The 17,411-nt window shown below is 28.5% G+C and overlaps 1 protein-coding gene across 1 annotated transcript in view; it reads left to right on the top strand.

The window, feature by feature from the left end:
• LOC105252444 (serine-rich adhesin for platelets) overlaps positions 1 to 17,411 on the top strand; it is a 76,050-nt gene that overhangs the window by 10,266 nt on the left and 48,373 nt on the right. Inside the window, exon 7 of the mRNA XM_011259798.3 lies at positions 2,829 to 2,993. Coding sequence (XP_011258100.2) covers positions 2,829 to 2,993 — 165 coding nt within the window. The remainder of the gene's footprint in view (positions 1 to 2,828; positions 2,994 to 17,411) is intronic.

Below are 17,411 nucleotides of genomic sequence, written 5' to 3'. Positions count from 1 at the left end.
TTCAACATCAATTTGTCTCCAGAAAAGTGTATTAGATTAGAAGTATCAAAGATTTTGTACGTACGTGAAGAAGCATTCTCTGTTTTTTTCCCTTTTTTTACAATTTATAAATTTTTTTTCTTTTTGTACTTATAAAATCTGAATTTAACGGTTGATAAAACGAAATCAGTGATCATATTTTCGATAAATCCAAATTTCCATTAAACATAGATTAGTAGATGGAACAGTCTCTATTTCTTGGAGAAATATGGAAAACCTAGAATTCTCAGAGATCTTCTTTGTGGATAAATTAGAGCATTCTCATAGAATTTTGAGAACTCGGAGAATTTTTTAAAAAGTTCTTTGTGATAAATTTTGTTATCATAAAAAGTCAAATTCGATTTATGTATTTTAAACACATAAATATATTTGTCTTTGTTTATATATTCAATGTTTTAGTAAGATATTAAAAATATGTAGTATATTTTTTATTGTAATTTTTAATGATAAATAACGTTATGCAAGTTAAAGATTTATCTCATGAAAATTAATCAACTTTTTTTCAGTACATTTACAAATCTAATACTTGAAGCTTAAATAGATCTCTGTTTTTCCTTCGTATGAGTGGAAATCATTAGAAAAAATCTTATTTTAGAAAATTGCATCGAGGAATTTTTAAAGTATTTTTTTATCTCGAATTTTGGACAAAAATACTTGGAAGATTAGGGTATTTTTTTTTTACAAGATTTGAATGTAGAGATACTACTGATGCGAGACGCATCTTTTTCGCATCTACGAAAAATTTGACTTGTCGATTGGAAGAAGCGTTTGCTCCTGATCGCATCAAAACATGAAGTAAGACGACGGTTGCCCAATTACGGTTCGAGACGCGACGTGTGCACGTAAGTGCAAAGAGGAACGAGAAAAAATTCCGGCCACGTGTGTCGGGTATCCTGTTGGTTCCGTTTGCCCGCTGACACAATAGTACGTGCAGTTACGCTCCGGGAGCGCTCGAGCACCGAGTGGCTCGCATGTCCGGAATACAATTAAAAAGACTATTTTTGCTTCCATCTTTAGCATAGAGAGTGTGTGTGGAGAGACTTATGGCGCCGGACGTTTATAAATTTCAATGTTGTTGATCAGTGACCTTTGCCACGCAGAGAATCCTTATCATGCATATAATTATCGAAAGTTTTTTTTATTCTTTATCAAATATCACCCGACTCAGCAATCCCCGAATTATGTAAGCTCAGTTTAACGGCACGTTATTTCCTCATGAAAATTGGATGAAATCAAATCAACTAAGGGGTTGTTGGTGTACCCCCTAAATCCAAGTGAAATAAAAATTGCGAAGAACTAATTTGATTAGGGTAATACTTTCGGTTGCATGATGTATATATTTGTATATGTACGCTATAATTCCCATACAGCACCGAAAGATTGCAAAAACATTGTATAGACTTAACATTGAAACATTGTAATATTGAAATATATATGGAAGTTGTGAAATGTTTCTGCAACATTATTGCAAGCTTGTAGCAACGTTGAAATGTCCGCCCTTAGAAATATTACAAGGTAAGTTTGTAATAATGTTACGCTGCAACGTATTTCTGATGTTAAAACGCATTTTGCTCCGACCCATACGGCACAGAAATATTGCAGCAACATTGCAGAAATATTTCTTTGCAATATTGCAGAAATATTGCAAAATGTTGCTGCAACGTTGCTGTAATATTGTAGCAACGTTAAAATGTCCGCTTGTAGAAATATTGCAATGCAATATTGCAGCAATGTTACGGTGCAACGTATTTGTAATATTAAAACGCGTTTTGCTACAAATGCAGACACCGTTTCAAATTTAATAAATAAACTTTGAAAATATAAAAAAATGTTTAAGAAAGATAGGAAAAAAAATGCCTTTAAAAAAACATCTATTAGCATTTTTATTAGATGTTTCTTAAATATCTCAATAATATTACATACAATTATTTTACATACATTCGACACCAGAATATTTTATAATACGCGCAATAAATGAATTATTTCCTATTTACCCATTCAATTAAGAAAAATCTGTTTAATATTCTGAAACCCAATGAAGGATCCAGATTATTAAACAAATTATTTGTTTAATAATCTAGATCTCTCATTAGGATTCAGAATATTAAATAAATCAAGTCAGTTTATCGCCAGAAACTGATACAAGACAAGAAATATGATTACTACAATTAATCCTTTGTAGACCTTATAACCATCTTAGATGAATTCGAATACGAGTTAGTTAAATTGGGTGTCGTCGCGTAGCGGCAAGTAAAGAAACACATGTTATACATTTTCGCTATGTTGAAACGTTGCTGCAACATTGCCAAAGTAATATTACAAAATAATGTCTCGGCATTATTTCTGCAACATTACACTTCTATGTGCAATGTTGTAACATTGCAGCAATGTTGATGCAAGCTTCTGTGCTATATGGGTGTAAGCTTCTGCGCTGTATGAGAACGCCATGTAGTTTTGCGAAGGCGAGGAAGAGGAAAAAAAGCGGCTAGTTGAGATTCATAATAACCGGAAGCGCGTTGCGGTGGCGTCGTTATTTAAATTAGCCGCGCTATTCATTAAACAGTTAATTATAGCTAATTGCGCGCTGCGCGGTATGTTTTTTTTTTTACGCGTAAAATATTTGAATTGCGGCTTTAGCGATGGATGTAAACCGTAAACAGTTACCTCGGCTACGATCTTAATACGCGCATACTTTCGGAGCCGAGCATTCCTTTCCGCTTTTCGCGTTCGCGGCGAGAAGAGAACGTTCGTTCTTTCCCCTTAGTTTTTCTCTTTTCTTTTTTTTTTAGGCGATGTCCCGTATAAACCGTGTGTTAGCGGTGAGCCCGAAGTCCAATGCGTGTCTCTGGATGGTTCTGAGGATTTTCTCATAATTGCCTGCGACGGACTGTGGGACTACGTGGACGAGAGAACCGCGGCGCTTCGTGTTTATCGTCAGGTGTTGCAGAATCCACGTAAGTATTTTTCTTTCCTTTTCATTATCAGTAACCAGTGTTTGCTGTAGATAATTTCAAAATTATCTAGATGAAGATAAAGATAAAAATCCGTAAATTTATCTTAGATGAGATGAAGATGATTTTACTTAATTTAGATGAAAGATGAGATAATTATTGCGATAATCTAGATAATTATCTATAGTAGATATTTTTGTTTATTTTAGAAGACTATATATATTTGTAGAAAATGTAACGCCGATTATAAATGGGATATTAAAATTATAAACACATATTCTTTCTCTTTTCCTAAAGAATATTTAAATAATAGTAAAAAGATATATAAATGATATGATAAATATTTATTTATTAATTTATATCTATAATATATTTATAATATATTAATAATACAATAATAATATATTTATAATATATTAATAATAATAATATAAAAAATATATTTTAGATATTTTAGATAGATTTTTAGAAGCTTTCCTGGAAAACTTTTTTGCATAATGAAAACGTCATCTTAGACAATTTTTAGATAAGATGACATATATTTTTCATCTAAGATAAAAATAAAGATACTTTGTATTTCTTCATCTAATTAAAGATAAAGATGATCCATTTCTTTATCTAGATGATTATCTAGATAATTTTATCTAGATACCAGCAAACACTGTCAGTAACACACGCGTAATCATAATAACCTTTGCTGCACACTGAAAAATAAAATTGAATAAATATTTTCAACTATTACTTCAATTATTACTTGTTTTGCAATTGAAATATTTATGTATTTCAATACGACATATTAAATTTAAGATGATATATAAATACTTAAATATTTCAATTAAAAAAATAATAATTAGTTGAAAATATTTAGTCAAGTTTGCAATTTTTTATCAACACAAGCGATAATAAAATCATGAAATTGATATATTCAATCTTTGAATTATGATCTTTATCTCTTGTTCTGATAATTATTGACAATATCATGTGCGAATATAATAATTTTATATGAAAAAATTAGTGGAAAATATAAGATAGATTTTGTTTCATATAATAAGACTCTGTTTTCGCGAAAATTGATTGAATTTTGGAAAATTAAAGATATATTTTTTAAACATATCTAATGACCTATATTACATGTCATTGTTTTTTTTGTCGACAGCAACTGCTAATGCATAAATATAAAAATTTCAACAATACTTTATTTAGTAAAACAATAATTTTAATAAATAATAAAGAATTTGAATTATTAAAAAAAAATGTGTATAAAGTATCCAGATAAATTTTACACATATTTTTCAATACAACAAATACGTGCATATATCTTTTCATACATATTTTAAAGCTATTGTTACAATAAATTTGAATTAATATATAACATGAGATTTTTTCGTCAGAAGTCATTCGAGTTTAAAAAGAGCGTATCTTTTTCACTTTTTAAAATCAATTTTCTCGAAAATAAATTCTCGTATGAAAAAAATTTATTTTACATTTTCATTTATAGTTTTTTTATATAGAATCACTTTTCTATTATACCAATTGTAAAAAAAAAATATATATATATATATATATGGTATGTTATATAAATAATTTTTTTTTATACTGATGACACGATAAGACACAAATTGTAATAATTTTTAATTTAATTTTCAATTTGTAAAATTGCGGAAAAAATTCATGAGAGATATGATTCCATACAAAGGGAAATTTTTATTAAGTAGCAAAAAAAAATTGATCTAATATTGTCGCTTAATGAATACAGGAAATTCAGGTCGAATTATTTCCATTATCATAAATACGACGATATTCGAGAAGTTAGGAGAAACGATGTAGTTTCATCGAGGAATATGCGCTAGAAAAGACGAATCTCTTTCTAATCTAGTCGCTCTCCTCTTCAGCATTTACTTGTAATGCTCTGCTTCTCTGATTTCCGGAATGAACGCGACATAAAATTTATAATAGCATTTTGCGACGCGTTCCTCCGTCGATCGATCAACGATGTTTTTGGCAAAAAACGCATTACGTAAGACGACTTCAATAAATCGATTATTTAGGTGAACTATGTATTTGGTGGCCGATTCGTTTCTCGTAGATTGAGCTACTTTTTTACAAAGAGAGAAGGAACAGCTGAAGCAGCAGGTGAGCGAGAAATTATCACAATTTGGTGCAGATGCACATGACTATGACGAAAGATATTTTTATACTTTCATCGAAGAAGTAGAGAAATGATGACAAATTTTCTCGCGTTTAAACAATATCAATAATTATAAAAACAGACTAAACTTTTATTGTTAGTTGTTGATCTTTTAATAAAAAAAAATCTTAATTAAATTAAATAATTATCTAGAACTTCTATATTATAATAAATTATTTTAATGTAGAATTAATATATAGATTAATTTCTTTAAGATAAGATTTATTTATTGCTAATTATGAACAATAAGTAATATTCTATTTTACATATTCAGTAGACATAATTTTTATTATATTTTACAATTAGCACTCTAGAAGCACTGTTGAAATGCTGTTTGATATCTTAATATAATGCAATTATTATAAATAATCTTGTCATTCTCAACATAATTTTGTTTATATACCATAATTATCAGACATCATAACATCAATTTCGCGAAAAAATATTTTTGAAAATATAGGCAAACAATTCTAACTCATGCAATAAAATCTCGATCGATTATATATCATATTTTATCGTATTAATATCATATTTTTTAATTTTTAATAGAATAATTATTCATTTAAAAAGAATTATTAATTATTTTTTGTAATGTAGGAACTAATTAAAATAATTGTTTTATTAAAATAACCAATCTCACAATTATTAAATAATAATTAAAAATTTATCTAACAAAATAAACAGTATCTCTCTTCCGGTCGCTTATTTCTTAGACTGTAATGACGAGAAAAGAAAATTTTTTACAATATCGGTAAGTTAATATGACGTTTTATAATTGAAACAAGAAAAAAAGTCGATTATATTAATGGAATAAAAGTCGATTATATTAATGGAATAAAATTCGATTATATTAATGGAATAAAAGATTATATTAATGAAATAAAAAGTAAAAATGGAATAAAATCGCAAGGTTCAAAAATGGATTTTGTGTTGAAGATTTTTCGGTAATTCGAAAAATTTTGGTCAATATTTAACAAAAAATGTTTGCATACTAGAAAAGTTATGATTTCCAAATAAATCAAATGATAGTATCGAATCAATGTGCATCGGAAATATACATATCAAATATTCCAGACTGACATACATTATTTCAATTTTTCGAATCGATTTCACGATGTCGAGATACTTTAACCTTTTCATACCTTCAGCTTTTCCAAAAGAGATGTGTTTTATATGAAGATAGTTTTATAGATTTTTGGGGATACTGATTCCAAATTTACATTCAAAATTTAAATTCAAAATGGCAGATTCAAGATGGTGATTATGAAAAGCTTAAATATCAATATATTTAAAATATGAGTTTAGATTTTATTTTTCAAAATTTATATTATGTTTTTTCCTGAATACGCGCGCGCGCGCCCACACACACACACACACACACACACATGTTCGATTCGTAGCATTGTTATACACTTCTTTTTGGAAGCCGCGCATCTGCCGCGAGACTTGGATGCCCATCGCGTTATCTTACTTTGATTACATATAGAAAATATTATAATATTTATTATAATAAAGTTGTAATCACATTTAAATAAAACTTTAAGTTTATAATTAGCGCATTCTATGATTTTTCGATTAATGTGCGATTAAACTTTATTCTCTATAAGTTTGATTTTTCAAAGTTTAGATAATTATATTTTATTGTAACATTACATTTCAAAGTAGTGCGATTTTTTAAATGTAGCTTGAACTTTCTTCTTTAAAACAAGCTAAGGTCAATGGTAAAAGTCGATAGGATTATTTGTTTAAAAATTATGATTTTTTTCGTAGGTGGGACATATATGTTCCGGAGGTACGAAAGGGTTAATAATATTTAGCTATAAAATTATTATATATTAATTAAAAGGATATTTTGATTTGAAAAGATGAATAGGAAAATTTTGATTTTATTTAAATAGAAAGAAATAACATATAATTGCTTTTTTAACTGTAATTAATGTATAATTACCAACTTAAGGGATATATTTATTAACACAATATAATAACATTTTTTTAAAATTTCGATAGAAAAAATGACAATTTTATAAGTTATTCCATATGTTTAGTTCGGCAAAATAAAATATTTTATCTTTACCTAACCTGCGCTGGCTCTCATTGCCTTGATTATTTTTATTTAATTTAAAATATTTTATGTTTGATGGTGCCCATGATTAGGTCCTTTGTGTTCACATAATTAACAAAAAGGATTTTTTTATAATCAGGAAAGTTGTCCTATAGGTCCTGCTATAGGTCCAAAATTATTTTTAAAAAACTCACGTAAAAAAATGGCGACTTCCCAAAGAACAAATTTAATTTTTCTGCTTTAAGAGGCTAAATAGAAATTTTTGATGGATTTTGGATAATTCTAGTTTGGGCTATATAGAGGATTTTATTACGAATCAAATGAGTTCTTAAATAAAATTGATTGATTAGCTTTTGAGATATTATTTGTCACTAATTTGAAAAATGTAAATTTTCAAAAAAACGCACTTAAATTTAAAATGTGTAAAAAAATGAATTTTTCGACCCGAAGCATAGGAATACCTTCTTAAACAAACTTATCTAATAAAAGAAGAATTATTTCCCTTTAAATCGTTTCCTTGCCATGCACCGACTGCACCGTCTCGTGTGATTTTCTTTTTTCTTTTTACGGTATTGAAGAGAGATCTACCGGACGTGTAACGCGGATCCGTATACTTCTTCTTGGCCTCTTCCTTCGTCCTCGGACGAGCGAAGTCGATGCCTGGCGGCTCTTTCGATCATTCGCTCGCTTGTCATTCGTTTGCACGGTCGGTCGTCTTCTCTTTCGTCGTCGGGAGTTTTTCCTTCGATTGATTTTTCACGTCTTAGTTGGTGACTCAGTGATTCACAGTGATTCATAGTGTTCCCAAGGAGAAGGACCTCGGCGTGCATATTAGGAGTCCAACCAATAAGCTTTCGCGTGAGTCTTGGCTGGTAAGTTGCAGGCCACTCGCAATCGATTAAGCTACGAATAATAATGGCAAGATATAGAAAAATGTATCTAATAATCCTTAAAGAAAATGCTAATTATGAGAATATTGAGACATCCAGAAATGCTACTAAATAATTTTGTCCTCAGGGCCGAATTGAGAAATAATTGAGATTTTTACACAAATAATGGAATAGGTTTTCTGATGAAATTAATAACTAAAATTATCTTACTGTGATTTTGCATTGATTGAAATAATTTATCATTTTGTATTATTTTAATTACATTGCAAAATCTATTAATATCTGCTTTTTTATCATTAACAAATCATTATTTCAATTTCCCGACATTTTTAAGATTGGCAAAATCCCATATTTTTTAGATAAAATTTATACCAATGATAAAAACCAGTAAACTAAAAAAATTGATAAAAACTTTTTTTATTAAAAATGTTAAAATACATAGAAAACATTATTCGTCAATTGTGAAAGTGTTTTCTAATTTAAATTTAATCTATTACGGATTTTATTCAAAATTAATATATAAATTATAATGGTCGTAATAAATAAAATTATAATATTTGTCAGAGATTTGGAATTTTGAAATTGATGTAGAAAATATATTAGTTTTTTATTAAAAGATATTGAAAAAGATGAACGCGAATCCTCCCCTCTAGATTTTTATTGGTAACAATTTTTAATTCTATTAATATATATTTTTCTTATTAAACTAAAAATTAATATAAACTTTAGTAACATCTCCAAAGTTTTTTGTTTAAAGATTTTATATATTAATTTCAATTAAAAACTTTATTATTATATTAATTTTATTTTTTTTTAATTATAATAATTAATATATAATAAATATATAATTAATTTGTATAAATTTATTAGTTAAAGTAAAAATATCATCTTTTCTAAAGTTATATTTCAATTATACATATTAGTTATATTAGTCATTTTTATAGTTTTTGCCAGTTTTATTTCGTTGGATGTTCGAGATAAAATAAAAGCCGGAATTTACTGTAGTTTTTCCATTCGTAAAATTTTTCCAACTAATCCTGGAGACATTTTCAATTGTCTGACTCGGTTTTATTACATATTTTAGAAAGTGTTTGGCTTTTAATTAATATCGAGTAGCTTATATTGCCTCGAAATTAATACTTGTCGATCATAAACATCGATATTATACTCATGTACGCGTGACGCACATAGAAATCGCGATTGAATAATTCGTGTAGAATAAAGAGATTCAACATTTTCTCTTCTGAATAAAAAAGAAAGTAAAAAAAGAGAATAAGAAAACCGATCGAGCAACGGGCGCATGACCGACCATTGTCGTCGTGCGAGAGACATTTTCCCAGCGACGTTGCGTCCATCGTTCATCGCGAAAGGAGTCCGGAAATCTCTCCCCTCTCGCGAAACTACCGTATTGTCGTCCGCGAAAATATGTCTAGTCTACCCGTTAGGAAGTGCGCGATTATTGTCGCCATCCGCCGCGCCGACGTAATCTTTCTTCCGCGCTTTTACGCAAAGGAATTTGAAAATTACGTAAATCCTGTGCCGATTCGCGCCGTTGAATCCGGCCGAAGCTGCGCTGCATCAAATTTCAATCTTTCTGAAATGGGCATAAATTTTGCTTATCGTCCATACTGAAAAAAGAATTTAGTAGTAAACACTAGAATTTAATAACAATTACTAAATGATTTGGGCAAATGGTTCTAATTAAATGTGTGGTAACAATTACGAAAAAAATTAATTGAGTAAATAAAATATTTAGTTTAGACTATTTAAATTTAATTCATTCAATTACAAATTTGATTCGTTTAACAAAACTTTAATAACTGTAATCAAATTTTGGTAGCAGAAAATAATATATTTAATAAGTATTATCAAATATTTGGTAATTTTAACTAAATCATGATAACGAGAAATTAAAAAATTAAAATTAATTAAAATTAAATTTTATTATTATTATTTTTTTATTTATAATTTATACTTGCATATTGCACTTTACATTTTAAATAGGTAATGAACGGATTATTTTTGTTTATTTGCCGGACATTTACTTATCCGACTTATAAAATCAATTTAATCTGAAACTCTTGTATTGAGAAATCAGAAATTAAATTGAACAATATATTTTTAATCTTATTTGTTACTCTCTGCAAACTTGATATATTTCTCATAACTACACTTTAATACGAGAAAAATAGCGCATTTCACGTCGCATAGCGATGAACGAACAAACTAACATATCCTTGCGTGCTTGCGCGAAACTTTACACGACTATCTTACCAAAATTTGTTAATAATTACCAATTATTTTATCAAACATGTTGACCTAACAAAATCATTTAATAATAGTTATCAAATATCTAATAATCTTAAATTGAATGATTTAATATTTAATATTTACAACAATTTAATTTAATACATATTTAATAACAATCATCATTTAATATTTACAACAATTTAATTTAATACATATTTAATAACAATCATCAAAGATTTTATGATAAGTATTAAATATTTAATAATTATTACTAAATTGTTTAATTGATTCAATTGCAAACAAAATTTGTTTGCAACTAGACCAATTGAAGATTTAGTAATTATTATAAAATATGGTAATATTTATCAAATATTCAATTAAAATTCACAACTAAATATATTTGATAATTATTACTAATCAGTTTTTTCAGTGTATGACAAGGTTTTTGAAGCAATTTAGATTCTTAACAATATTGTGTCACGACATTAAAATTTTATGTTGTTTTCTTTTTGTAAATTGCAAAAAAGTTGCAAAATATGATAAATCATTATTTTGCTAAAAATAGTTACTCCCTCCCTTGGCAAAAGAAATCTGCTAATAAAACGACATTTAATGATTATAAGATTTCTCAAAGCCAATTATTGCTCTGATTCTATTCATAATCATATGTATAAGATAAATAATCTCTTTTAAATTATGAAATAGATATTTAGAATGTAGGGTTTATAATAGATGTAGCTTCAATTAATTAATTTGAGAAATCATTAATTTATTGATTGTGAATTCTTAATGTTTTCTGAATATTTATTTCATCGTTTTTAAAATTTGTCTCGGATAGTTATGAATAATTGATTAACCCCTTAAATTGACTTATTAATAGTAAGATATTCAGAAATCATTAATTTCAAAACTTAAATTATTTATTAAATAATAGATACATATAACGTACGTTTTAATTTAATAATTAAAGATTCGCGATATATATGTAGTAATTTGAAATATGGATTATAATTCGAAGTATCTTAGATAATTTTCTGTAAAAATGATCATACAAAATAGAAATTAATGTATTTTTAATTGTAACTATAATATCTAGTTGAAATATACTAACGTATTTATATATTAAAGTTTTTTTTTAAGAGAAAAATAGAGATAAAACATACTTCTCCCTTAGTGAGATTAAATTAAAAATAAATGTCTATAAAAAAAGAGATCTTTTAAAAATGACTCATCTTTATCCTCAAAATTATCACCATTTCTAGTCCATTTCTATTTTCAATGAAGGGATAAATGGAACATTTTTCAAAATTTTTATCAAACATGGCTGACTAAATTATTTGAAAGATTTAGAATATTTCAATGACTTAATTTAATAACAAATATTAAAATATTAAAAATATTAAAATACTAAAATATATAATAGTTTAGAAAAATTTTATTGAAAAACGCTGTTAATTAAATAAATTAAACATAATTGAAAAATCAAATATTCTATCGATCTCATATTTGAAAATAATTATTTATCTTAACTATCGGTTTTTATCTATTCTTAATATTTCAGATAATAATTATTTCTTTTGAAGAATTTATATCATTATGTATTACAAATTTTATTAATATTTAGTATTTGTTAATTTTTATTAATATTTATTAATATTTAATATTTGTTATTAAGAGAGAGATTATAATCAAGATAAATATTACTTTTTCATATAAAATCTAATAATATATAATATCTTGATTAAATTTAATTATATATCAAAGGATTATTGGAAATGTAATAGACCAAAACTAGCCAAAATTTTATTTATTTATTACGACATTTCGATCATATGGTTGTGGTCCTTTCCAAGTATAGATCAAATAATAGATATAAGTCATAGTTTTACAAGGCCATGACTTATATCTATTATTTGATCTTGTATACTTGAAAAGAACCACAACCATATGGTCGAAATATCGTAATAAATAAATAAAATTTTGGCTAGTTTTGGTCGATTACATTATTTTCAATGATCCTTTGATTATTTGACTACGATATTAAGATGATTTATAAATTTAATTATATATAATTTCTTAAAGTAAAAGAGAAAAAAATGTTTCAGACAAAAGTTGTTTGACTCAAAGGAAGACATAAGATGATGCCATTGGTTTGACCTTGGAATTGTTTAAAAATCACATGAAGGCCTTTAATTTTTTAATTTTTTAAACGAAACTCCCTATTTGTTATTACTTATTCTTATAACTTATCTCGAGAGCTTTCCAAAATACTATAATAAATTTTTTCATCGAGTACTTTTCGAGTTATGAGATTGAATAATTTCTTAATTTTACATAAACCATAAAATATCTAGTATTCATTTTTTGATTATCTTACCTTAATATTCTTCCCCTTTCGAATCAAACAACTTTTGTCTGTGAAACATTTTTTCCAATCTCTTTTACTTTAAGAAATATTCAGCTACATCACTTAAAATGATACACCCTGTATATATATATATATATATATATATATATATATATATATATAATATAGCTTAATAATATACAAGGTGTCCCAGACTACCGTACATCCTTTTAAAATGAAAATAAATGGCTTTTATAAAAAATCGCGAATAATTTTTAAGTAAATCGGGTATTCTTTATCAAATGGTGATATTTTGAACTTTTGATTCCAACCGGAAATACGCCATCCGAATCGGAAGTTGAATTTTTTTTTAGAGGAACATGATACGTTTTACTACAGATTCGAATTGTACGTGAAAAAATAAGAAACTTTTGTATTAAACGTTTTCTCTAAAAATGTCTCTATCAATCTGAAAATTGACCTTAAAAGTAACTATGATGAAATAATGAACTTCAAATGTTAAGATTACAAATGTTAAGATGTACAATTCGAATCTGTAATAAAAAGTACTATGTTCCCATAAAAAAATTCAACTTCCGATCCGGATGGCATATTTCCGGTTGGAAACAAAAGTTGAAAATTTTACTTTAAGAAATATTCAGCTATATCACATAAAATAATACACCCTACCCAAAAAGTTGAAAATATCACCATTTGATAGAGCGTACCTCATTTACTTAAAAATTGTTCGCGATTTTTATAAAAGCCATTTATTTTTATTTTAAGAAGGATGTACGAGTAATCTGGGACACCCTATATATTATATGCATAGTTTACATATTATTTACTAAGCTATATTAGATATATATATATATATATATATATATATATATATATATATACATACAGGGTGTATTATTTTAAGTGATATAGCTGAATATTTCTTAAAGTAAAATTTTTATGAAAGCCATTTATTTTCATTTTAAAAGGGGTGTACGGGTGGTCTGGGTGGGACACCCTATACATAACTTAATATAACTTAATATATCCACGTTTCTAGATTCCACTATCTACAATCTCAATTATTATATACAAATCATACAATTGATAGAACGCGTTAACCTTTTCTCGCATGAGGCAGATTTCAAAACCATAAAGGTCAGTATCTATGTATACGATGCGGTGAAACTTCGGAGGAGAATGCAACATCCGCAGCATGAAAGATCCTCTCTATCCTATATCTAGGATTGTTTCGTTTCACGTTCCTACAGTTGTCGATTCGGGGATAACGTATATAGAATCGCGTGCAGAATCACGCGCGACGTGCATCTAAAATTGACGACGTTTGTCGCCGGCACTCGCGAAAGATACATACTTTGCGGTTGGTCGCCCAGCATCCCAGAAATATACGTTGGTGATTCTGTCACGCTCTGACGCATCGTTGTCACGATGCATAGTCCGACATAACTTTGCTCTTGGTATCTCTTAAACAACATTCTGTATAAATTTGCGATGACGGCACAGCTGTACGCTCACCGCGCATCTGCTTTCTTGGCAATAGTAATCGCATAATTTGTCCCAACTATGTGTTTCTTTCCTTCCGTTTTATCAAGCGCAGACGTGTATTTGCCACGTTATACTAATTGCGTATAAAGAAAACGTTAAATTCGAAAAATCCATCATTGGATAAATTCGAAGGTCGTAGATTTCGTTCAACAAAATTGTTCCAGTTTAATAACTTAATAAATTTGTGAAATTTGATAGAAACTATGACCTGGATTATTTGTAACGATATGTACATATTATCTCTAAATGTAACATAGTTCTCTAGAAAGTACATTTAATATTACGATTTTATGACAATTAATTTTACGATTTTATAACCTCTTATAACGATTTTATAACAGTTAGGACAATAGTTTATTAGCACCTGTTTTTACATGTTCGGTCATTTTGAGACCTATTGGATTGATAGCAAAATATTTTACAAATCCGCTGTATTTAATCGATATGTACATATTATCTCTAAATGTAATATAGTTCTCTAGAAATTACATTCAATATTACGATTTTATAACAATTAATTTTACGATTTTATAACCTCTTATAACGATTTTATAACAGTTAGGACAATAGTTTATTAGCACCTTTTTAGTTTTTACATGTTCGGTCATTTTGAGACCTATTGGATTGATAGCAAAATATTTTACAAATCCGCTGTATTTAATCGATATGTACATATTATCTCTAAATGTAATATAGTTCTCTAGAAATTACATTCAATATTACGATTTTATGACAATTAATTTTACGATTTTATAACCTCTTATAACAGTTAGGACAATAGTTTATTAGCACCTGTTTTTACATGTTCGGTCATTTTGAGACCTATTGGATTGATAGCAAAATATATTTTACAAATTCGCTGTATTTAATCGAAAGAATAATTCAAAAAATTATTTAGATATGATTGTATCAAAAATTATGCGCGTCTAATTGATTATAATTAATTGACGTTGTAATTAAAGACTACAGTTGAATTTCTTTACTCTTATTGGCCGATTATCATATGGCTTACCACTTTCTAGTAATAAACGATTAACGAATCCAGTTTCGTTTAATCTCGGTTAATTGAAATCTCCGGAAGAGACGCGATTCGGCTTGTCTCGACTCGGCTCGGTTCGGCTCCGCTCGACGCGGCGCATGGCAACAGTGCAATGGCGTTAAAATATCGCAATAAGGCATTAAACAAAGGAATCCGAGAGGAGCTGAACCAAGACCGCGGTTACTGAAGCGAAACGCCTGAAGCGTTTCTTCGTCTCGAAAGGACTCGTCGGGGGAACGAGTGTTCCGGAGAGAAGGGAAGGATGAGGACGAGATGGGAATTGGAGGGACGTGAAGGAAGGGGGTATCCCATTCACGAGGAATCGCGCGAAAGGCGAAATTTGGGTTACACCAATTCCCTATTGCAATTCCGTATTACAATACGTTAATGATGGTTCCTTCCGATCTTGTTTCCTTTTTGAAGGGTAGACTCCTCCAAATGTATCGTCAAGGTATTCCTAATTTGATTAAATACAATATCGATTGCTATAATTTTAATGTTGTCTTTTATGATATAGTTTGACTTAGTTTCATTCAATTTTTCTACTATGATAGCTTACAATAGATATTTAACAAGAATGAATGGAAGAAATTTGATAATCGTCGCGAGAGAAATCGGTACCAAACGCAAAATCGTTATTGGATATCCGGGAACGGAATACTCGTTGGTGCTTATTTTTACCACGCACATCGAGTGTATACGACCGGTCTGACAGTGGTGGACCTCGTCCTCAAAAAGATCGATCGAAGGCCGACGATCAAAGGGAAACTCAAACTCGACTCTCCCTCTCTGATACTCCAGATAGTCTACGAACCGATCGAACGGCAAGACCGATCCTTCCGATCGTTTCCTTCCATATCTTCCTTTCCACGACTGCGAAAAAGTTCGGCTATGCCTCGTTATTCCGTGCGAGGGTCGACAATTGTCTCGCGTAACGAGTCTCTCGGATCTTGTCTCGCATGAGAACCGCTGAAGCGCAATAGCATTCGCGACGATCGCTCGTACAGTCATCGCAAGCCTAACCGCACACCCGATGAATCATCCCAAGGATCCCGTCTTAATCGCTCGACATCGTCCTCATCTTTGCAGCTTTCGTCACGCGTAATCAGTCTTAAGAAAAGATCTCTTTACATTTGTGTATTATAGTAATCTTTTTTATTAGATTACTACAGATTATTATTAATAAAAGTATAAATGATAAATTCATTGAAAATATACATACACCATAGGCATATTAACATAAACTGCTTATGAAGTCTGAAGTTGGGGTGTCCTCCCGAGAGGAAAGGATAGCGTGAATTTACTTATGTCTCTGTCTCTTTCTAATGAACGTACCTGCACCTAGTATGCGCGACTTTAATAACCTGAAATTACATCATGCGTGTGTCAGAGGAATACAGAATAAGTAGTCTATGTTAATATGTCTATGACATACATATATATGTACAGGGTGGGGCATTTAAAGTGTTACAAGCTATTATCTCTGAAAGTACACATTATAGCAAAAAATGTTTCAGACAAAAGTTATTTGACTCGAAGAGAGGTATAAAAAATTGTCATTGATTTGACATTGGATAGTTGATTAAAGGTCACGTGAAAATCACCTTTAATTTCTTAAACGAAACTTCCATTTTCCATTTACATTTTCTTATAGTTTACCTCGAGAGCTTTTCAAAACACTATAATAAAGTATTTTTTCATTGAGTGCTTTTCGAGTAATGAGGCTTGAAATAATTTCTTAATTTTACATAAACTATAAAATATCTCGTAAAATATTCATTTTTCGATTATCTTATTTCAACACATTTATGTACAAAATAATGAGAGGAATCAATTGGTATGAAAAAATACACAGTTGTTTTTAAGAAGAAAAAAATATATATATACATACATATATAAATTATTTTATTTATTATTATTATTATTATGACAAATTTTCTCCAAATTTTTTTTTAAGAAAATTTGTGAGGAAAATTTATCATTAAATTCCTTCATTTCTACTTTTTGCGTTCTAAATGTCAACTGGGTTAATTTAAAAAATTTTTAGAATCTGCAAACTTAATTACTTTTTAATTAATT

This window comes from Camponotus floridanus, unplaced genomic scaffold, assembly GCF_003227725.1.
Source record: "Camponotus floridanus strain SB8 unplaced genomic scaffold, Cflo_v7.5 scaffold134, whole genome shotgun sequence".
NCBI classification, from domain to species: domain Eukaryota; kingdom Metazoa; phylum Arthropoda; class Insecta; order Hymenoptera; family Formicidae; genus Camponotus; species Camponotus floridanus.
This window is presented reverse-complemented; position numbering and strand designations above follow the sequence as displayed.